Raw genomic sequence first — 25,040 nt, forward strand, 5'->3', positions numbered from 1 at the left:
ACTGGTTAGAAAGGAAACATACAATGACAATTGGAAATTAACATAGGAAGTAAAAGAGAATTCTCCCTCACTTCTGTTTCTTCTTCTTCTCCAGATGTTTCTCCCACTCCAGGTCCAACACGTCGCTCACATCCTCCACAGCAAACTTTACATACTGGTACAGCCTGCGGATCTCCTGGTTATGGGGAGAAAACCCCAAAGGAAATGACTGTCTAACAAAAAGTATTCTGTACTGTGATATTTTTTTTCAATAGTGTTCTGCTATTGCCATTTCTACCACATCCAACCTGAGGAATGATAGAAGTTCCATATCAAATCAAAATCAAATCAAATTTTATTGGTCACATGCGCCGAATACAACAGGTGCAGACATTACAGTGAAATGCTTACTTACAGCCCTTAACCAACAGTGCATTTATTTTAAACAAAAAAAGTAAGAATAAAACAACAACAAAAAAGTGTTGAGAAAAAAAAGAGCAGAAGTAAAATAAAGTGACAGTAGGGAGGCTATATATACAGTAAAATAAAGTGACAGTAGGGAGGCTATATATACAGGGGGGTACCGTTGCATAGTCAATGTGCGGGGGCACCGGCTAGTTGAGGTAGTTGAGGTAATATGTACATGTGGGTAGAGTTAAAGTGACTATGCATAAATACTTAACAGAGTAGCAGCAGCGTAAAAAGGGTGGGGGGGCAGTGCAAATAGTCCGGGTAGCCATGATTAGCTGTTCAGGAGTCTTATGGCTTGGGGGTAGAAGCTGTTGAGAAGTCTTTTGGACCTAGACTTGGCACTCCGGTACCGCTTGCCGTGCGGTAGCAGAGAGAACAGTCTATGACTAGGGTGGCTGGAGTCTTTGACAATTTTGAGGGCCTTCCTCTGACACATCCAACCATCCATCCCTTATCTATCCAGAGGCTTACCTTGAGTTGGTCTTCACTGCGTGGGTCTAGTGGTTTCTTGAAGAGCAGCTGCAGGTAGCCCCGGTCTCTGTTGAGCTCACTCTGGGCTTTGGCGTCCTCTGCCCCGGCAAAGCCCTCCAACATGGTGGTCTTCAGAGTGCTGATGTCCACATGGAGAGACTGGGGAGAACAAGCACACATACACATGGTAAGAGCCTATGAGGTCTAGGTGGTTGTACTGTAGTTGAGATGGCTAATTTTGTTGTCATAAAGCTGGCAAAACCAAGGGGTGTGAGTTCATGGGCCACATGAAAGCAACGGATTACTTTCTTACTTTGAATTTGACAACTGGGTACATGAATTAACAATGGCAACTACACAGAGCTTCATATTCATATTCATGCTGGCCTTCTCTGAAATAATAACACCTAATCAAATGAAATTAAGTCCGTACTGTACCTCAGTGGTGTCTTTGATCTCCAGGGTGAAGACGTGGAGGTCCTCAGACTCCTTCCTCAGCTCCCTCATCTCCCCTGTGGTGCCCACTCTGAAGTCTGCCTTGTTGCTACGTGCCTTCAGGTCATCCAACTCCTTCTGAAAGTGGGCAATCTGAGAGGAACACAACCAGCATGAAGCTACCATGATGAACCATAAAGGTCTTTCTATAAACTAGGGCACCAGTGAGGATTTCCTGCACTGGACAACTTGTTACAGCTGTTGATAATCTGCCATTAAAAAAAAAATTCATTACATTAAAGATATAATTCAATAACATTCGCGAGTTGATTGAAAACCTATGTTTAACTCTTTCTCATGTTTGGTGTCTTGACGGATTTGTCTAAAATCGTGTGACATAAAACATTACTTTTCGGTCCTTGCAATTACGGCAGTGTAAGTTGTCGTTTATCCTATATTAAGCATTAATCAGTTAAATTAGACATTGAACTTTATGCAACTGCAAAATCGAATGGTTCTAAACGAGAGTCACCTTACCTTCATACTTAAAACCTAAATCAATACTGTCATGAACATGGTTCTTCAATAATTATGCATACTACTTGTTGGATGCGCATTCGGTTGAGCTATTTTCACACATCATCATCTTATCCAGGAAGGAATTTTCTTAATGATAGTCAAGTGACGAACAGCTGTTGTGACAGCGCATGCAATGCAACAGCCAAAGTACTGGAAAAAAGGTGTTAGAGAGGAATGTCCAGACTATTTTGGTGTCTCATTCATTACACTGTTGTGCCTGGATCCACGTTGGATCTAATATCCCTAGCGAATTGATTTTGAGCATCTGTTGTTGTCTGCTTTATTTACAGCAGGGTCTCGTTAGACTTAACAGAGAAAGCATTAAGGTAATGAGTTCATGTTTTCATGTGTTTTTGTGCCTTGGAATGGACACAGTCTACAGTCGTGGTCAAAAGTTTTGAGAATGACACAAATATTAATTTTCACAAAGTCTGCTGCCTCAGTTTTTATGATGGCAATTTGCATATACTCCAGAATGTTATGAAGAGTGATCAGATGAATTGCAATTAATTGCAAAGTCCCTCTCTGCCATGAAAATGAACTTAATCCCCAAAAAACATTTCCACTGCATTTCAGCCCTGCCACAAAAGCACCAGCTGCCATCATGTCAGTGATTCTCTCATTAACACAGGTGAGAGTGTTGACGAGGACAAGGCTGGAGATCAATCTGTCATGCTGATTGAGTTAGAATAACAGACTGGAAGCTTTAAAAGGAGGGTGGTGCTTGAAATCATTGTTCTTCCTCTGTTAACCATGGTTACCTGCAAGGAAACACGTGCCGTCATCATTGCTTTGCACAAAAAGGGCTTCACAGGCAAGGATATTGCTGCTAGTAAGATTGCACCTAAATCAACTATTTATCAGATCATCAAGAACTTCAAGGAGAGAGGTTCAATTGTTGTGAAGAAGGCGTCAGGGCGCCCAAGAAAGTCCAGCAAGCGCCAGGACCGTCTCCTAAAGTTGATTCAGCTGCGGGATCGGGGCAGCACCAGTGCAGAGCTGGCTCAGGAATGGCAGCAGGCAGGTGTGAGTGCATCTGCACGCACAGTGAGGCAAAGACTTTGAGGATGGCCTGGTGTCAAGAAGGGCAGCAAGGAAGCCACTTCTCTCCAGGAAAAACATCAGGGACAGACTGATATTCTGAAAAAGGTACAAGGATTGGACTGCTGAGGACTGGGGTAAAGTCATTTACTCTGATGAATCCCCTTTCCGATTGTTTGGGGCATCCGGAAAAAATATTGTCCGGAAAAGACAAGGTGAGCGCTACCATCAGTCCTGTGTCATGCCAACAGTAAAGCATCCTGAGACCATTCATGTGTGGGGTTGCTTCTAAGCCAAGGGAGTGGGCTCACTCACAGTTTAGCCTAAGAACACAGCCATGAATAAAGAATGGTACCAACACATCCTCCGAGAGCAACTTCTCCCAACCATCCAAAAACAGTTTGGTGATGAACAATGCCTTTTCCAGCATGATGGAGCACCTTGCCATAAGGCAAAAGTGATAACTAAGTGGCTCGGGGAACAGAACATCGACATTTTGGGTCCATGGCCAGGAAACTCCCCAGACCTTAATCCCATTGAGAACTTGTGGTCAATCCTCAAGAGACGGGTGGACAAACAAAAACCCACAAATTCTGACAAACTCCAAGCATTGATTATGCAAGAATGGGCTGCCATCAGTCAGGATGTGGCCCAGAAGTTAATTGACAGCATGCCAGGGCGGATTGCAGCGGTCTTGAAAAAGAAGGGTCAACAATGCAAATATTGACTCTTTGCATAAACTTAATGTAATTGTCAATAAAATCCTTTGACATTTATGGAATGCTTGTAATTATACATCAGTATACCATAGTAACATCTGACAAATATATCTAAAAACACTAAAGCAGCTAACTCTGTGAAGACCAATACCTGTGTCATCCTCAAAACTTTTGACCACGACTGTACTGTGCGCAATTGTGTAGGATAGACTAGTGCGCAACACACAACGCTTAATTATTCTGGATATAAAGACAACAAATTACATAGCCTAGTGGGTTTATTCACAATATGATCTGTTAATGAAATAACATGAAATACATTTTGGTTTCCATGTTACACCTGTAATTTTAAAAACAATACAAGGTGCTTGAATTAGCCTACTTGAATTTGGATCTCAGAAATTCAAGTACTGGTATAGGCTTGCTTGAAAATCAGGCATTTCCTCAGATTGGTGATTGAAAAGTCATTGTAATTACTGTAGCCAATGTATAAATTCTCCTGCTCCGTTATAATTATCCTTACTTTAATTTTTGATCAGTTTTTGTGAGAGATGTGGCCACTTTCGTTTGTTTCACGCCACTTCAATTGAAGGCTTTTGCGCTACTCTGTTGCAGTAAAACCATGTGCGGTTATTATGAGGACGACAACATCTAATGCTGGCTTCAACTTGGCTTTCCATACAAATCCTTCCATTATAAAAAGGGACCTGTTTTTTGGTTGCTTTCTCATGATAAAAACAGCAATGGTGAGATTCAAGCTACGACTATTCATGGCTTTATTATGTGAGCCTGTGTCGGACACATAAGATACAGAAAAATCGGCATGCATCCAATTTACACTGAACTAAAATATAAAAACGCAACATGTACAGTTGAAGTCGGAAGTTTACATACACTTAGGTTGGAGTCATTAAAACTTGTTTTTCAACCACAACACACATTTCTTGTTAGCAAACTATAGTTTTGGCAAGTCGGACAGGACATCGACTTTGTGCATGACACAAGTAGTTTTTCCAACAATTGTTTACAGACAGATTATTTCACTGTATCACAATTCCAGTGGGTCAGACGTTTACATACACTAAATTGACTGTGCCTTTGAACAGCTTGGAAAATTCCAGAAAATGATGTCATGGCTTTAGAAGCTTCTGATAGGCTAATTGACATCATTTGAGTGAATTGGAGGTGTACCTGTAGATGTATTTCAAGGCCTACCTTCAACCTCAGTGCCTCTTTGGTTGACATCATGGGAAAATCAAAAGAAATCAGCCAAGACCTCAGAAAAAAAATTGTAGACCTCCACAAGTCTGGTTCATCCTTGGGAGCAATTTCCAGACGCCTGAAGGTACCACATTCATCTGTACAAACAATAGTATGCAAGTATAAACACCATAGGACCACGCAGCTGTCATACCGCTCAGGAAGGAGACGCGTTCTGTCTCCTAGAGATGAACGTACTTGGTGCGAAAAGTGCACATCAATCCCAGTAAAACAGCAAATGACCTTGTAAAGATGCTGGAGGAAACAGGTACAAAAGTATCTATATCCACAGTAAAACAAGTCCTATATCGACATAACCTGAAAGGCCGCTCAGCAAGGAAGAAGCCACTGCTCCAAAACCACCATAAAAAAGCCAGACCACGGTTTGCAACTGCACATGGGGACAAATATCGTACTTTTTGGAGAAATGTCCTCTGGTCTGATGAACCAAAAATAGAACTGTTTGGCCATAATGACCATCGTTATGTTTGGAGGAAAAGGGGGGTGGCTTGCAAGCCGAAGAACACAATCCCAACCGTGAAGCACGGGGGTGGCAGCATCATGCTGTGGGAGTTCTTTGCTGCAGGAGGGACTGGTGCACTTCACAAAATAGATGGCATCATGAGGAAGGAAAATGATGTGGATATATTGAAGCAACATCTCAAGACATCAGTCAGAAAGTTAAAGCTTGGTCGCAAATGGGTCTTCCAAATGGACAATGACCCCAAGCATACTTCCAAAGTTGCGGCAAAATGCTTTAAGGACAACAAAGTCAAGGTATTGGAGTGGCCATCACAAAGCCCTGACCGCAATCCTATAGAAAATGTGTGGGCAGAATGTGTGCGAGCAAGGAGGCCTACAAACCTGACTCAGTTACACCAGCTCTGTCAGGAGAAATGGGTCAAAATTCACCCAACTAAATGTGTGAAGCTTGTGGAAGGCTACCCGAAACGTTTGACCCAAGTTAAACAATTTAAAGGCAATTCTACCAAATACTAATTGAGTGCATGTAAACTTCTGACCCACTGGGAATGTGATGAAAGAAATAAAAGCTGAAATAAATCACTCTACTATTATTCTGACATTTCACATTCTTAAAATAAAGTGGTGATCCTAACTGACCTAAAACAGTTTTTTTTTTACTAGGATTAAATGTCAGGAATTGTGAAAAACTGAGTTTAAATGTATTTGGCTAAGGTGTATGTAAACTTCAGACTTCAACTGTATAGCGTTGCTTCCATTTTTCATTAGCTGAAATAAAAGATCCCAGAAATCTTCCATACGCACAAAAAGTTTATTTATTTCCAAATATTTACACAAATTTGTTTACATTCCTGTTAGTCACCATTTCTAATTTGCCAAGATAATCCATCCACCTGACAGGTGTGGCATATCAAGAAGCTGATTACACATCTAGCTTCTTCACCTGCGGGATCGTCTGAGACCAGCCACCCGGACAACTGATGAAACTGTGGGTTTGCACAACCGAAGAATTTCTGCACAAACTGTCAGAGACCATCTCAGGGAAGCTCATATGCGTCCTCCTATGTTTGGGATGCTCTGGATCGACGTGTACGACAACGTGTTCCAGTTCCCGACAATATCCAGCAACTTAGTACAGCCATTGAAGAGGAGTTGGACAACATTCCACAGGGCACAATCAACCGGCAAATAAACTCTATTAGAAGATGTATCGCGCTGCATGAAGCAAATGGTGGTCACACCTGATATTGACTGGTTTTCTGATCCACGCCCCTACTTTTTTTTTTTTTAAGGTGTCTTTGACCAACAGATGCATATCTACAGTGCAGTCGGACAGTATTCAGAACTCTTCCTTTTTTCCACATTTTGTTACATTACAGCCTTATTCTAAAATGGATTAAATAAATAAAAAATCCTCAATCTACACACAATACCCCATAATGACAAAGTGAAAACAGGTTGAGACATTTTTGCAAATTTATAAAAAATGAACAAATACCTTATTAACATAAGTATTCAGAACCTTTGCTATGGTCCCACAGTTGACAGCGCATATCAGAGCAAAAACCAAGCCATGAGGTCAAAGGAATTGTCCATAGAGCTCCGCGACAGGATTGTGTCGAGGCACATATCTGGAGAAGGGTACCAAAACATTTCTGCAGCATTGAAGGTCCCCAAGAACACAGTGGCTCCCATCATTCTTAAATAGAAGACGTTTGGAACCACCAAGACTCTTCCTAGAGCTGGCCGCCCAGCCAAACTGAGCAATCAGGGGAGAAGGGCCTTGCTCAGGGAGGTGACCAAGAACCTGATGGTCACTCTGACAGAGCTCCAGAGTTCCTCTGTGGAGATGGGAGAACCTTCCAGAAGGACAACCATATCTGCAGCACTCCACCAATCAGGCCTTTATGGTAGAGTGGCCAAACAGAACAGTAAAAGGCACACAAAATTAAGTTTTGGGACACTGTAAAGTCCATGGAGAATAAGAGCACTTCCTCCCAGCTGCCCACTGCACTGAGGCTAGGAAACACTATCACCACCGATAAATCTACAATAATCGAGAATTTCAACAAGCATTTTGCTACAGCTGGCCATGCTTTCCATCTGGCTACCACTACCCCGGCCACAAACTCTGCACCCTCTGCTGCAACTTGCCCATGCCCCCCCCCGCTTCTCCTTCACACAAATTCAGACAGCTGATGTTTTGAAAGCGCTGCAAAATCTGGACCCCTACAAATCAGCTGGGCTAGACAATCTGGACCCTTTCTTTCTAAAACTAGCCGCCGAAATTGTCGCAACCCCTATTACTAGTCTGTTCAACCTCTCTTTCATAACGTCTGAGATCCCCAGAGATTGGAAAGCTGCCGCGGTCATCCACCTCTTCAAAGGGGGTGACACTCTAGATCCAAACTGCTACAGACCTATATCCATCCTGCCCTGCCTTTCGAAGGTATTTGAAAGCCAAGTTAACAAACAGATCACCGACCATTTCGAATACCACCGTACCTTCTCCGCTATGCAATCCGGTTTCCGAGCTGGTCATGGGTGCACTTCAGCCACGCTCAAGGTCCTAAACGATATTATAACCGCGATTGATAATAGACAGTACTATGCAGCCGTCTTCATCGACCTGGCCAAGGCTTTCGACTCTGTCAACCACCGCATTCTTATTGGCAGACTAAATAGCCTTGGTTTCTCAAATGACTGCCTCGCCTGGTTCACCAACTACTTCTCAGATAGAGTTCAGTGTGTCAAATCGGAGGGCCTGTTGTCTGGACCTATGGCAGTCTCTATGGGGGTGCCACAGGGTTCAATTCTTGGGCCGACACTTTTCTCCGTGTATATCAATGATGTCGCTCTTGCTGCTGGTGACTCTCAGATCCACCTCTACGCAGACGACACCATTTTGTATACATCTGGCCCTTCATTGGACACTGTGTTAACAAACCTCCAAACGAGCTTCAATGCCATACAACACTCCTTCAGTAGCCTCCAACTGCTCTTAAACACTAGTAAAACTAAATGCATGCTTTTCAATCGAACGCTGCTGGCACCCGCCCACCCGACTAGAATCACCACTCTCGACGGGTCTGACCTAGAGTATGTGGACAACTACAAATATCTAGGTGTCTGGTTAGACTGTAAACTCTCCTTCCAGACTCACATTAAGAATCTCCAATCCAAAGTGAAATCTAGAATCGGTTTCCTATTTCGCAACAAAGCCTCCTTCACTCATGCTGCCAAACATGCCCTCGTAAAACTGACTATCCTACCGATCCTTGACTTCGGCGATGTCATTTACAAAATAGCCTCCAACACTCTACTCAGCAAATTGGATGTAGTCTATCACAGTGCCATCCGTTTTGTCTCCAAAGCCCCATACACTACCCACCACTGTGACCTGTACGCTCTTGTTGGCTGGTCCTCACTACATGTTCGTCGTCAAACCCACTGGCTCCAGGCCATCTATAAATCGCTGCTAGGCAAATCCCCGCCTTATCTTAGCTCATTGGTCACCATAGCAGCACCCACCCGTAGTCTGCGCTCCAGCAGGTATATCTCACTGGTCATTCCCAAAGCCAACACCTCCTTTGGCCGCCATTCCTTCCAGTTCTCTGCTGCCAATGACTGGAACGAATTGCAAAAATCTCTGAAGCTGGAGACTCTTATCTCCCTCAATAACTTTAAGCATCAGTTGTCAGAGCACCTTACCGATCACTGCACCTGTACACAGCCCATCTGAAATTAGCCCACCCAACTACCTCATCCCTATATTGTTATTTATTTTGCTCTTTTGCACCCCAGTATCTCTATTTGCACATAATCTCTTGCACATCTAGCATTCCAGTGTTAATACTATTGTAATTATTTTGCACTATAGCCTATTTATTGCCTTACCTCCATAACTTGCTACATTTGCACACACTGAATATATATTTTCTGTTGTATTTTTGACTTTATGTTTTTTACCCCATATGTAACTCTGTGTTGTTTTTATTGCACTGCTTTGCTTTATCTTGGCCAGGTCGCAGTTGTAAATGAGAACCTGTTCTCAACTGGCTTACCTGGTTAAATAAAGGTGAAAATAAAAAATAAAAAAAATAAATAAAAAAAATGACAGCCTGCTTGGAGTTTGCCAAAAGGCACCTGAAGGACTCTCAGACCATGAGAAACAAGATTCTCTGGTCTGATGAAACCAAGAATGAACTATTTGACCTGAATGCCAAGCGTCACTTCTGGAGGAAACCTGGCACCATCCCTACGGTGAAACATTGTGGTGGCAGCATCATGCTGTGGCAATGTTTTTCAGCGGCAGGGGCTGGGAGACTAGTCAGGGTTGAGGGAAAGATGAACAGAGCAAAGTACAGAGAGATCTCAGACTGGGGCGAAGGTTCACCTTCCAACAGGACAATGACCATAAGTACACAGCCAAGACAACACAGGAGTGGCTTTGGGACAAGTCTCTGAATGTCCTTGAGTGGCCCAGCCAGAGCCCGGACTTGAACCCGATCGGACATCTCTGGAGAGACCTGAAAAGAGCTGTGCAGCAACGCTCCCCATCCAACCTGTCAGAGCTTGAGAGGATCTGCAGAGAAGAATGGGTGAAACTCCCCAAATATAGGTGTGCTGTAATCGCTGCCAATGGTGCTTCAACAAAGTACTGAGTAAAGGGTCTGAATACTTATGTAAATGTCATATTTCCGTTTTTTTATTCATCTGCAAATATTTCAAAAAACGGTTTTTGCTTCGTCATTATGGGGTATTGTGTATAGATTGATGGAAAAATATATATATTTAATCAATTTTAGAATAAGGCTGTAACGTAACAAAATGTGGAAGAAGTGAAGGGGTCTGAATACTTTCCGAATGCACTGTATATTCCCAGTCCATAGATTAGGGCCTAATTTATTTATTTCAATTGACTGATTTCCTTATATGAACTGTAACTTAGTAAAATCTTTGAAATTGTTGCATGTTGCGTTTATATTTTTGTTCAGTGTATTTAGTCAAGGCGGGGGGGGGGGGGGGGGGGGGGGGGGTTCTATATTAGGCCCTATATGTACAATTATATGAATTATACAATTGTATAACATTGAGGTCCTTGAAAATGTAAATTAAGAAATCGAAAAAGTCCCTAAAAGTCCATGAATTTGACTACCAATGTCTGTATGAACCCTGCTTAAAGGACGTATAGTCCTAGGCCTATGTTGTTGTATAGGTGGAATTATGGGCCAATTTGCATATTATATTCCTCTAAGTACACAAGTGGAACTGCATAAAAATCATTTTTATTTTTGTTTCAAACCATTTTGAAATGTTTATCCCAATGTCACACATTGGCCCCATTATTTATAGCAAGACCCATTTAGTGTAAGTTGGTTTGCGCATGGTGCTGGGTTCGATTCCTTTGTGGGTTAACTACACTGAATGTTTTTTGTTATGATCATAAATTGCATTCATAATAAAATACAAAAGTAATTAAGTAGCAGTAGTTTGAGAGAAAGACTATTGGATTAATCTGTTACCTCCTCCAGTATTCCGGCCATGACTGGGTCTGAGTCCTTCCTCTGCTGCAGCTGCCTTTCCAGGGCCTTCACACTCAGCACTGCCTAGAGGACGGCAAACAGACAGATATTGTCTCTACTATTATGACCAGTACTACAATAAATTGATTGTTGGTCTAATATCTTATTTATTTCAGAAGGCAGATTATGTTTTAGTACCTGTGGAGTGGGTGCCCTTGTCTGGGTGGCTGGGGCAGGTTTCTGTACAACCGTGGGGGGTGTACTGGTTTGGACTGGGCCTGAGACAGAATGGATACCAACGATATCACAAACCAAACAACAAAGATGCTAGTGTTGGAAAAATAAAATAAAATGGTGTGCTATTGTTTTATCCAAGCACGTTCATATACAGTGCCTTCAGAAATTATTCATACCCCTTGACCTTTCCCCACATTCTGTTGTGTTACAGCCTGAATTCAAAATAGATTAAAATGAATGTTTTACTGTCACCCACCACACACAATACCCCATAATGACAAAGTGAAAACATGTTAAATATTTTTAAACCAAATGTATTGAAAATGAAATACAGAATTATCTAATTTACATAGGGTATTCACACCCCTTTGCTATGCCACTCCAAATTGAGCTCAGGGGCATCCAATTTCCTTTAATCATCCTTGAGAAGTCACTACAACTTGATTGGAGTCCACCTGTGGCCAATTCAAATGTTTGGACATGATTTAGAAAGAAACACATGTCTATATATGGTCCCACAGTTGACAGTGCATGTCAGAGCAGAAATTATGCCATGAAGTCCAAGGAACTGTGCGTAGATCTCAGAGACAGAACTGCAATGAGGCATATATCTGGGGAAGGGTATAAAACAATTTCTAGAGGGTTGAACGTTTCCAAGAGCACAGTGTTCTTTAGCATTGAGAAATTAAAAAAATATGGAACTACCCGTCCGACCAAACTGAGCAACCGGGCAAGAAGGAGGTGACCAAGAGCCCAATGACCACTCTGACAGAACTACAGCGTTCCTTGGCAGAGATGGGAGAACCTGCAAGAAGGACAAGAGTCTCTACAGCTCTTCACCATTCTGGGCTTTATGGGAGAGTGGTTGGACGGAAGCCACTCCTGAGAAAAAAGGCACATGACAGCACACCTGGAGTTTGCAAAAAGGCGCGTGAAAGACTCAGAGCGTAAGGCAAAAGATTCTGTGGTCTGATGAGACAAAAATGTAACTCTTTGGCCTGAATGCAAAGCGCTATATCTGGAGAAAACCAGCCACAGCTCATCAACCGTCTAACACCATCCCTACCGTGAAGCATGGTGGTGGCAGCATCGGGCTTTGGTATGCTTTTCAGCGGCAGGCACTGGGAGACAAAGTGGTAAGGATAGAGGGAACAGTGAATGGTGCCAAATACAGAGTGGAAATGACCTTAGACTGGGGGCAAAGATCAACGTTCCAACAGGACAATGACCTCAAGCATACAGCCGAAGCAACGTTGGAATGGCTTCAGAACAAGAATGTGAAAGTCCTTGAGTGGCCCAGCCAAAGTCCAGACTTGAATCCCATTGAAAATCTGCTGAAAGACTTGAAGATTGCTGTTCACTGCCACTCCCTATCTAACTTAACAGAGCTTGAGAAAATCTGCAAAGAAGAATGGGAGAAATTCCCCAAATCCAAATATGATAGACATACCCAAGAAGACTCAAAGCTGTAATCACCGCCAAAGGTGCTTCTACAAAGTGTTGACTCAGGGGTGTGAATACTTATGTAAATTAGATTTATTTTCAATACATTTGCTAACATTTCTAAAAACATGTTTTCACTTTGTCATTATGGGTAATCGTGTGTGTTGAGAACCAAGGAAAATATTGTTTTTCCTAATCATATTTTTTGTGATTCAATAACTGTTTAGGGTTAAAAAAAGCATCCTACAATTTCCACATTTAAATTTTAATTTAAATTTTTTATTTTACAGCATGTCCACTGTAGTGGACAACAGGATCATTTGAGTACGAAAAGAGACACATTTGGTAGATACAAATTTTTACAGAGTTCTTACAGATTACAGAGTTTTTATGAACTAAGAATACATACATTTTGGGCTGTAGATTGATTATTATCCAAGAATACAGACATTTTGTTTATACAATACACATTAATCATTCTTGAATCCTTTTCCTTACATTTCGCAAGGATAGCTTTACTATTAAAGCTTAACACTTTGTTATGTCCATATCCTTTGATTGGTCCCCTTGAATCCTTTCAGTGTTATTTGAACAATGAACATATAACTAATGTGTAACATATTTATTTTGGATTTTTTCCTTCTGTCAAACTGAATCCAATCTAGCTTTTTCCTTCACTCTTCATTTTGTTCTTAGTATTTTCTTTGTTAGTGGTGAAAGTCCTGGAAGCAATTTCTCTTTTTGGTAATGCAGAGGAACATCTTGCATTTGGTACATCTCATGTACGTCTTGCTCTTGCAGCCCTTATTTCTGCATCTTTCTGCATGCTTGGTATCCATCATCTCAGGCATGTGCATGGCTCCTAGTCTGCGCACAGATGGCTCTGGTTGTGGGATCCTCATTTTAGATGGTGGCTCATACTCATCCTCACTCTCTTCACAGCTGTTTTCCAGTTCCGGACTCTCCAACAGCTCCTCAGCTAGGAGTAGTTTGAAGTCCAGGTACTGATGTGTGTTCTTGGATGGTCTGTGCAGAGCTTTGCTGTCAGACTGGTATTGTATCCAGGAGTTGGTGATGGCAACATCAAAGAAGTGACTGATCACGCGCGATGTCCACTTCTTGGTCCTGCTTGACATACGATAGAAGCTAAGCATGCGATCACAAAGATCTACGCCACCCATGTTATCATTATACTGCTTAATTACTGCTGGTCTTTTAACCTGGACCAGGTGCTTTTCTTTCTGGGACCATCTGGTACAGATGTCTTCTGGGTCTTTCCCATGTACAGTGGATGCCATGAGCACTGGTTTGTTGTCGAACCATTTTGTGATGGCCAGCTCAGGACTCTTTCTGGCCACTGACACTGATGTTCCTCTCCCCTCTTTTTTCAACTGTTTGTCTACTGGCAGCTGGCACAGCTTTGGGACACGGTTCTTCATTATAGTTCCAGTTGCAGGAAGGCCCTTTGCCAGCAATGCATCCAATAGATCTATGGTTGTGAAGTACCTGTCAAAGAATATGTGGCTTCCTGTTGGAACAGATTCAACCATGCGTAGAACTGCTGCAGCTCCAACTCCTAACCTTTGGACTGTAAAGGTATTCTTCCCTTGGTAGACTTCAAAATCAAGCATCAGACCATTTGGGGATGCAAGGACAAAGACCTTTAGGCCAGTAGGGTTTGGCTTGCCGGGAACATATTGCCTGACTGGACAACGGACTGTGAATGGGATGATTCGCTCATCAATGCAGACCCTTTCTGGCTTTGCAAGGCTGAGACAGCCTTGGCGCACACGATCGAGTATTGGCCTGACTTTCCAAAGAATATCTGCCTTCTTTGTTTCCTCTGTTACAGCCAGGTCATTGACAATCTTGAGGGAATTTCTTATCCTGAAGAATCTATCCCTAGTCATTTTGCTACTTATGACTGGCACTTTAGTTTTGTTGGGCCAAAACATTTTAATTCTGGGATAGCCAAGGCAGGCCATGTGGACTGAAATGCCCAAGAATATTTTTATTTCTTGTGGCGTGGTGTTCATGCACACTCCTTTGATTTGCAGCTCTCTTTGATTTGTGTATGTTGCCAAATCTTCAAAGACCTTGTTGTCAATGTACTGTGAAAAGTATTCAATTGGACTCCAGTCTGCACGTGTTGTAGGGTTATCTTGACACACAGGAAGCCCAGGTAACACAGGTGCAAATCTGATATGAAGGAAAAAAGAATAATAAATGAAAAGTAATAACAGTTTAAATACTCAATGCAGCTGAATTTAAAATTGTGGAACTGCATCAAACATACATGTTACTCCTGGCCCACAGAGGGCGACGAGTTTCCTGTTCATCCCTGTCTGTATCTGTGTCTGTGTCTGCATCTGTCCCTTCAACTGAGCCTTCTGCATTGTCTTCCTCTTCTTCATCACCGTTTTGTATCACTGGTTGAAACTTATCCTCATCTCTCTCATCATCTGACAACTCCAAATCTGAATCTCCCTCGACTATTCGGTAAAGAATTCTTTCTGCTTCAGTTCTGTTTCCTACGACAATGTGGAGTCATTATTTACATGAAGATAGTCCTGATGTCCACTATAATTGACATTCATAAAATGACAAATCTTTCAAAAGATACATAATTTAGTTGCTATCAGAACTAAATATATGATTCCTAACACCTTCATGAACAAGAAAATATATGATTATCATAGTAACAAAACCATAGACAAACAATATTTGACTTACCTCTCATCTTTCCATAAAATGTGCTTGTTCCTTTGCCGTCCATTTTGAAAGGAAAGATAGAGGCGGTTCCCGGCCTCCCAGCCAATCAAATGACATATCACTGAAAAGCCCAGGATGTCCTCTGTACAGTACAGCAGGAATTAAGAGACTTGCACAAAATATTCCAAGAAGAGGGATGAAACTCAAATGTCCACAACAGTGGACATAAGTCAATGGGCGGGGTCTCAGGAGGATGGGTGAAAATATTTATATATTTAATCAATATTGAATTCAGGCTGTAACAACAAAATGAGGAATAAGTCAAGGGGTATGAATACTTTCTGAAGGCACTGTACATCTGTATGAATTATGCTGTATAAACAAAGCTCATTATTCTCCTTACCTGGCATGGCTGCAGGCTTGGTGGCTATGGGCAGTGGAGCGGGCTGGCTGCTGGGCTCAGAGAAGGCAGCTTTGGGGGTGGAGTTGAAGGAAAAGGGCTGGGAGGCTGAAGCTGCAGCAGGGGTCTCCACTGCCAGGAATCTGAGGGACAGAAACAAACATATCTAGCCAAGCCAGCCAACAATCATCTAAGTCAGGGATGGGCAACTTTGATGGGGGTGGGGGCCACAAAACGTAACTCCTCATGAGGGGCCGCAGTGGCTCGTGGGTCTGCGTACCCACATCCAGATGATGCACTTGATGAATTTATGAAATTGCTTCTTCCAATTATTGATAAACATGCACCTGTTAAGAAACGGACTGTTAGAACTGTTAAGGCTGCATCACTTCTTTTTATAAGAAACAATGTGTTGAAAATCCCAAATTGTTTGCATAGTCAACTTACAAACACACTTACCCCACCAGACATGCCACCAGGGGTCTTTTCAGTCCCCAAATCCAGAACAAATTCAAGAAAGCGTATATATTATATAGAGCCATTATTGCATGGAACTCTGTTCCATCTCATATTGATCAAATAAACAGCAAACCTGGTTTAAAAAAAACAGATAAAGCAACACCTCACGGCAACTTAGATAGTTTGTGTGTACAGTCGTGGTCAAAAGTTTTGAGAATGACACAAATACTAATTTTCACAAAGTCTGCTGCCTCAGTTTTTATGATGGCAATTTGCATATACTCCAGAATGTCATGAAGAGTGATCAGATGAATCGCAATTAATTGCAAAGTCCCTCTTTGCCATGAAAATGAACTTAATCCCAAAAAAAACATTTCCACTGCATTTCAGCCCTGCCACAAAAGCACCAGCTGCCATCATGTCAGTGATTCTCTCGTTAACACAGGTGAGAGTGTTGACGAGGACAAGGCTGGAGATCACTCTGTCATGCTGATTGAGTTAGAATAATAGACTGGAAGCTTTAAAAGGAGGGTGGTGCTTGAAATCATTGTTCTTCCTCTGTTAACCATGGTTACCTGCAAGGAAACACGTGCCGTCATCATTGCTTTGCACAAAAAGGGCTTCACAGGCAAGGATATTGCTGCTAGTAAGATTGCACCTAAATCAACCATTTATCGGATCATCAAGAACTTCAAGGAGAGAGGTTAAATTGTTGTGAAGGCGGCGTCAGGACGCCCAAGAAAGTCCAGCAAGCGCCAGGACCGTCTCCTAAAGTTGATTCAGCTGTGGGATCGGAATACCACCAGTGCAGAGCTGGCTCAGGAATGGCAGCAGGCAGATGTGAGTGCATCTGCACGCACAGTGAGGCGAAGACTTTTGGAGGATGGCCTGGTGTCAAGAAGAGCAGCAAAGAAGCCACTTCTCTCCAGGAAAAACATCAGGGACAGACTGATATTCTGAAAAAGGTACAGGGATTGGACTGCTGAGGACTGGGGTAAAGTCATTTTCTCTGATGAATCCCCTTTCCGATTGTTTGGGGCATCTGGAAAACACCTTGTCCGGAGAAGACAAGGTGAGCGCTACCATCAGTCCTGTGTCATGCCAACAGTAAAGCATCCTGAGACCATTCATGTGTGGGGTTGCATCTCCCGAGTGGCGCAGTGGTCTAAGGCACTGCATCGCAGTGCTAGCTGTGCTACTAGAGATCCTGGTTCGAATCCAGGCTCTGTCGTAGCCGGCCGTGACCGGGAGACCCATGGGGCGGCGCACAATTGGCCCAGCCTCGTCCAGGGAGGGGGGAGGGAATGGCCGGCAGGGATGTAGCTCAGTTGGTAGATCATGGCATTTGCAACGCCAGGGTTGTGGGTTCGATTCCAGTATGAAAAAATAAAATAAAATACATTTAAGCACTCACTAACTGTAAGTCGCTCTGGATGAGAGCGTCTGCTAAATGACTCAAATGTAAATGTGACGACCAATGCCTTTTCCAGCATGATGGAGCACCTTGCCATAAGGCAAAATTTATAACTAAGTGGCTCGGGGAACAAGACATTGAAATTTTGGGTCCATGGCCAGGAAACTCCCCAGACCTTAATCCCATTGAGAACTTGTGGTTGATCCTCTAGAAGCAGGTGGACAAACAAAACCCCATAACTTCTGACAAACTCCAAGCATTGATTATGCAAGAATGGGCTGCCATCAGTCAGGATGTGACTGACATTGACAGCATGCCAGGGCGGATTGCAGAGGTCTTGAAAAAGAAGTGTCAACACTGTGCAAATATTAATTATTTGCATAAACTTAATGTAATTGTCAATAAAAGCCTTTGACACTTATGGAATGCTTGTAATTATACTTCAGTATACCATAGTAACATCTGACAAAAAAATCTAAAAACACTGAAGCAGTGAACTTTGTGATGACCAATACTTGTGTCATTCTCTAAACTTTTGACCACGACTGTATGTATTGTTATGTAGGCTATGTGTGCCTTTAATAATAATAATAATAAATGTCCTTGAGCTGTTCTTGTTTATTAATGTTCTGTATTATGTCATGTTTTGTGTGGACCCCAGGAAGAGTAGCTGCTGCTTTTGCAACAGCTAATGGGGATCCTAATAAAATACCAAATACAAAGACTGCTTACGCACAACCAAATTTAGAAACTGCACCTTGTGTATTCTATTATTCTAACTATCAACAGTAAGTTCAGACCCTAACTGAGTCGCCCCCCCCCCCCCAAACAAAAATGTAGTTTTTAATTTAGTTGAAATTGGTCCGCGGGCCTACAAAAGGGGGTCCGCGGGCCGCCAGTTGCCCATTCCTGTTCTAAGTTAAATGTGAACAGTCAAAGTTATTCAGGTACTTATTTCAACCTCTCACCTGTCATTGAGGTTCATCTTCACAGCGGGAGTGGCTGGCTCGGGGGTGCCTCGGAGCACCATGATGGGGGAGGCGGTGGCCAGGCGCTGGGGGGTGGGCGTCGGAGCGGGGGCTGGAGCCATTTCCACCACTGGAGGTTTGGGGGCACTGAAGGAGAAGGCCGAAGCTGTGGCTGGGGTCTCTGTCAGGGGCTTGGAGGCGAAGGAGAAGCCAGCAGAGGTGCCCAAGGCTGGGCCCGTGCTGAAGGCCGTAGAGCCCCCCAGAGAGAAGGCGGGGGGAGCAATGGAAGAGGAGGGGGGCATGGAGAAGGAGAAGCCGGATGAGGAGGCTGGAGATGTGGCGGGGGAGGAGGCAGGGGCAGGAGGGTTTGGTGTGGTGGCCAAGGGGAGGCCAAGAGGAGGGAATGCCACCGGGGCTGATGGGAGAGAGGAGGTTGGGTAAGGGGGCGGGGGAGCTGCAGAACCTGCAACGCAGAGAGGAGAGCTGCTTTTAGTGGACCCTATCACAACACTATTATAAATACTATACAGTATGATAGTAGTATAGGTACTGCAAGTATCATAAGACAAATGTATTCAGTGAGATAGAATAAAAAACACAATTCGTAAATATGAAAAAGCTGATGAGTTTCTCCAGACCTGCATGGGGCAGTCTCTCTCCGTCCAGGACCAGGCTGATGGGGGCAGCGACCAGCTGCTTGACACCAGGGTTGAGGTTGAGCAGTGAAAAGGGGCAAAGCACTCCGTCTGTAGACAGCAGCAGCAGAGTGGGCGCCGGGGGCAATGTCTTCTCATCGGCTGTAGTGACATAGGAGATACGTTCGTGGGGCAAAGAGACATCAAGTGAAGTACAGTATTACTATTGGTAGCCAGAGAGAAACACACAGGCATACACACACTTTGACTGCAACAAAAAGGCAAACACCCAGCTATCGACAGGCACACAAACATACACCCACCCACACAGGCAAACACACACTAAAGCTCATGGAAGATGCACGTCAACACACAAGTACATAGGACATTAACAAAAGCCGAGACAACTTCAAGGACAGAGCATATGAATTGCTATATTCCTGTGTGACTTGAGAGACCTTGAGTTCTTAGTAAGAAACAAAGCCCCAAGCACTTGGAGAGAAAACCGGCACTAAAGCCAGTGTGATGAGACAAATAATGAGTCTACTTGCCTGAGACTCTGCTCTCCAGAGAGAGAACAACAGATTTGAAAGCTCAAGGTAAACCTCATCAGCATTCTCAGACATGCTTGTCTGGTTCTGTTATTTGTTGTTGTTGTTGTTGTTCTCTCATTCGTCCGAGTCATTGTAATGAATGTGGGCCTCCCCCTCTCTATCCAATACAGCCTAGGTCTCTCGAGACAGGGTTCGATCAGAATACAATCATTTAGAAGTGCTGCTCAAATTGCTAGTTCGGTTTTCTGGTGGAGTCTTTTAAGCGGGGAACCTAGACAGCAACTTCAGTAGTGCTACGTGACTGTCTGACTGACTGCCTTAAACAGTAGATACCGAGACAGTGGCTTATCAATATTAATCTCACAGCTACCAAAAAGAACACATGCGCCAACCAGCGTCGCATACAAAATGCTACTGACTGACACTGAGGAGCTGAACATCACACAGTGTATACAAGTCGTTTTCTCTTTCGACCAATCGATTGGTCGAAATTGTAAAACATGTATTTTTCCATATATAGACACACCCTTTGTGTTTTAGTAAAATCAACTGAGTGCCTTCGGGAAAGTAATCAAAACCCTTGACTTTTTCCACATTTTGTTAAGTTACAGCTGTATTCTAAAATTAATTACATGAATGTTTTTCCTCATCAATCTACACACAGTACCCCATATTGATAAAGGGAAAACAGGTTTTTAGAAATGCATGCAAATGTATTACAAATAAAAACATAAATACCTTAATTACATAAGTATTCAGACCCTTTGCTATGAGACTTGAAATTGAGCTCAGGTGCATCCTGTTTCCATTGATCATCCTTGAGATGTTTAAACAACTTGATTGGAGTCCACCTGTGGTAAATTCAATTGATTGTACATGATTTGAAAAGGCTCACACCTGTCTATATACACAGTTGCCATGAGGTCAAAGGAATTGTCCGTAGACCTCCGAGACAGGATTGTGTCGAGGCACAGATCTGGGGAAGGGTACCAAAACATTTCTGCAGCATTGAAGGTCCCCAAGAACACAGTGGCCTCCATCATTCTTAAATAGAAGAAGTTTGGAACCACCAAGACTCTTCCTAGAGCTGGCCGCCCGACCAAACTGAGCAATCGGGGGAGAAGGGCCTTGGTCAGGGAGGTGACCAAGAACCCGATGGTCACCGACAGAGCTCCAGAGTTCCTCTGTGGAGATGGGAGAACCTTCCAGAAGGACAACCATCTTTGCAGTACTCCACCAATCAGGCCTTTATGGTAGAGTGGCCAGACAGAAGCCACTCCTCAGTAAAAGGCACATGACAGCCCGCTTGGAGTTTGCCAAAAGGCACCTGAAGGACTCTCAGACCATGAGAAACAAGATTATCTGGTCTGATGAAACCAAGAATGAACTCTTTGACCTGAATGCCAAGCATCACATCTGGAGGAAATCTGGCACCATCCCTACGGTGAAGCATGGGGGTGGCAGCATCATGCTGTGGGGATGTTTTTCAACGGCAGGGACTGGGAGACTAGTCAGGATCGAGGGAGAGATGAACAGAGCAAAGTACAGAGAGATCCTTGATAAAAACCTGCTCTAGAGCGCTCAGACTGGGGGCAAAGGTTCACCTTCCAACAAGACAACGACCCCTAAGCCCACAGCCAAGATACCGCAGGAGTGGCTTCGGGACAAGTCTCTGAATGTCCTTGAGTGGCCCAGCCAGAGCCCAGACTTGAACCCGATCAAACATATCTGGAGAGACCTGCTATATTATGGATAAAGAGTTACCGGTCTAACAGAACACAGAGGGCGTTATTTAATGGAAGCCTCTTCAACATAATCCAGGTAGAATCAGGAATTCCCCAGGGCCCTTACTTTTTTCAATCTTTACTAACGACATGCCACTGGCTTTGAGGAAAGCCAGTGTGTCTATGTATGCGGATGACTCAACACTATACACGTCAGCTACTACAGTGACTGAAATGACTGCAACACTTAAAGAGCTACAGTTAGTTTCAGAATGGGTGGCAAGGAATAAGTTAGTCCTAAATATTTCAAAAACTAAAAGCATTGTACTTGGGACAAATCATTCACTAAACCCTAAACCTCAACTAAATCTTGTAATAAATAATGTGGAAATTGAGCAAGTTGAGGTGATTAAACTGCTTGGAGTAACCCTGGATTGTAAACTGTCATGGTCAAAACATTGATAAAACAGTAGCTAAGATGGGGAGAAGTCTGTCCATAATAAAGCACTGCTCTACCTTCTTAAAAGCACTATCAACAAGGCATGTTCTACAGGCTCTAGTTTTGTCGCACCTGGACTACTGTTGAGTCGTGTGGTCAGGTGCCTCAAAGAGGGACTAAATAAAACTGCAATTGGCTCAGAACAGGGCAGCACGGCTGGCCCTTGGATGTACACAGAGAGCAAACATTAAAAATATTAATGTCAATCTCTCCTGGCTCAAAGTGGAGGAGAGATTGACTTCATCACTACTTTGTGAGAGGTATTGACATGTTGAAAGCACCGAGCTGTCTGTTTAAACGACTAGCACACAGCTCAAACACCCATGCATACCCCACAAGACATGCCACCAGAGGTCTCTTCACAGTCCCCAAGTTCAGAACAGACTATGGGAGGCGCACAGTACTACATAGAGCCATGACCACATTGAACTCTATTCCACATCAGGTAACTGATGCAAGCAGTAGAATCAGATTTTTGTACATTTGCAAACATTTCTAAAAACCTGTTTTTGCTTCGTCATTATGGGGTATTGGGTGTAGATTGATCACGATTTAATCAATTTTAGAATAAAGCTGTAATATAACAACGTGTAAAAAGTCAAGGGGTCTGAATACTTTCCGAATGCACTGTACGTTGTGAGCTCTACAAACATGTCCACGCCGATAATGAGAACGGTAAATGACTGTAATAATAATAATATTACACAGAGTATATCAAACATTAGGAACACATCCCTAATATTGAGTTGCAGCCCACCCTTTTGCCATCAGAGCAGCTTCAATTCGTCAGGGCATGGACTCTACAAGATGTCGAATGCTGGCCCATGTTGACTCCAATGATTTGCACAGATGTGTTAAGTTGGCTGATGTCCTTTGGGTGGTGGATCATTGTTGATACACATGGGAAACTGTTGAGCGTGAAAAACCCAGCAGCGTTGCAGTTCCTGACACAAACCGGTGCGCCTGGCACCTACTACCATACCCTGTTCAAAGACACAAATCGGTGGTCTTCCCCATTCACCCTCTGAATGGCACACATACACAATCCATGTCTCAATTGTCTTAAAGTTTAAAAATCCTTCCTTAGCCTGTCTATTCTCCTATCTACACTGATTGAAGTGGATTTAACAAGTGACATCAATAAGGGATCATAGCCTTCACTAGGATTCACCTGGTCAGTCTGTCATGGAAAGAGCAGGTGTCCTTAATGTTTTGTATATTCATTATATATTGAATGCATTAACAGAAATTACCATAACCAAAGAGTCGTCTGTTCTTTCGACCAATCGATTGTTCGAAATTAAAAAAAACGTAAAACTTGCTCTTCATTGTAATCAGAGGGAAGATAAAAATACTATGCATGCCAGTCTCTCTTGGCTAAGAGTTGGAGAGAGACTGACTGCATCAAACATTAATGTGTTGAAAATCCCAAATTGTTTGCATAGTCAACTTACACAGAGCTCAAACACACACACACTTACCCCACCAGGGGTCTTTTCACAGTCCCCAAATCCAAAACAAATTCAAGAAAGCGTACAGTATTATATAGAGCCATTATTGCATGGAACTCCGGTTCCATCTCATGTTGCTCAAATGAACTGCAAACCTGTTTTAAAAAACAGATGAAGCAACACCTCACGGCACAACGCCTATCCCCTAGATAGTTTGTGTGTATGTATTGATATGTATATATATATATATATATATTGATGTAGTTCTGTCCTTGAGCTGTTCTTGTCTATTAATTATTATTATTATTATTATTAATGTTCTGTCATGTTTCATGTTTTGTGTGAACCCCAGGAAGAGTAGCTGCAGCTTTTGCAACACCTAACGGTGATCCTAATAAAATACAAAAACTTGTATTTTTCCATATACAGTGCCTTGCAAAAGTATTCATTCCCCTTGCCGTTTTTCCTATTTTGTTGCATTACAACCTGTAATTTTAATGGATTTTTATTTGGATTTCATGTAATGGACATACACAAAATAGTCCAAATTGGTGAAGTGAAATTAAATAAATAACTTGTTTCAAAGAATTCTAAAAAATAAATAACGGAAAAGTGGTGCGTGTGTATGTATTCACCCCCTTTGCTATGAAGCCCCTAAATAAGATCTGGTGCAACCAATTACCTTCAGAAGTCACATAATTAGTTAAATAAAGTCCACCTGTGTGCAATCTAAGTGTCACATGTGCCGTCACATGATCCCAGTATATATACACCTGTTCTGAAAGGCCACATAGTCTGCAACACCACTAAGCAAGGGGCACCATCAAGAAAGCAGCACCATGAAGACCAAGGAGCTCTCCAAACAGGTCAGGGACAAAGTTGTGGAGAAGTACAGATCAGGGTTGGGTTATAAAAAAATATCAGAAACTTTGAACATCCCACGGAGCACCATTAAATCCATAATAAAAAAATGGAAAGAATATGGCACCACAACAAACCTGCCAAGAGAGGGCCGCCCACCAAAACTCACGGACCAGGCAAGGAGGGCATTAATCAGAGGCAACAAAGAGACCAAAGATAACCCTCAAGGAGCTGCAAAGCTCCACAGTGGAGATTGGAGTATCTGTCCATAGGACCACTTTAAGCCGTACACTCCACAGAGCTGGTCTTTACGGAAGAGTGGCCAGAAAAAAGCCATTGCTTAAAGAAAAAAAATAAGCAAACACGTTTGGTGTTCGCCAAAAGGCATGTGGGAGACTCCCCAAACATATGGAAGAAGGTACCTGGTCAGATGAGACTAAAATGTAGCTTTTTGGCCATCAAGGAAAACACTATGTCTGGCACAAACCCAACACCTCTCATCACCCCGAGAACACCATCCCCACAGTGAAGCATGGTGGTGGCAGCATCATGCTGTGGGGATGTTTTTCATCGGCAGGGACTGGGAAACTGGTCAGAATTGAAGGAATGATGGATGGCGCTAAATACTGGTAAATTGTTTAGGGAAACCTGTTTCAGTCTTTCAGAGATTTGAGACTGGGACGGAGGTTCACCTTCCAGCAGGACAATTACCCTAAGTAT

General features: G+C 42.9%; 1 protein-coding gene across 2 annotated transcripts in view; it reads right to left on the reverse strand.

Annotated features, from left to right (window-relative positions):
* LOC311128162 (nuclear pore complex protein Nup214-like) overlaps positions 1–25,040 on the reverse strand; it is a gene marked incomplete at its 3' end in the record, with an annotated part of 68,534 nt that overhangs the window by 37,535 nt on the left and 5,959 nt on the right. For both annotated transcript variants that reach the window (XM_084160150.1, XM_084160149.1), the window contains exons 11-18: positions 19,235–19,393; positions 18,597–19,059; positions 15,759–15,898; positions 11,162–11,241; positions 10,964–11,047; positions 1,360–1,509; positions 922–1,080; positions 72–175 (exon numbers count right to left, since the gene is read on the reverse strand). In XM_084160150.1, coding sequence (XP_084016276.1) covers positions 72–175; positions 922–1,080; positions 1,360–1,509; positions 10,964–11,047; positions 11,162–11,241; positions 15,759–15,898; positions 18,597–19,059; positions 19,235–19,393 — 1,339 coding nt within the window. The remainder of the gene's footprint in view (positions 1–71; positions 176–921; positions 1,081–1,359; positions 1,510–10,963; positions 11,048–11,161; positions 11,242–15,758; positions 15,899–18,596; positions 19,060–19,234; positions 19,394–25,040) is intronic.

Source organism: Coregonus lavaretus (assembly GCF_964263955.1).
Source record: "Coregonus lavaretus genome assembly, chromosome: 4".
NCBI lineage: Eukaryota > Metazoa > Chordata > Actinopteri > Salmoniformes > Salmonidae > Coregonus > Coregonus lavaretus.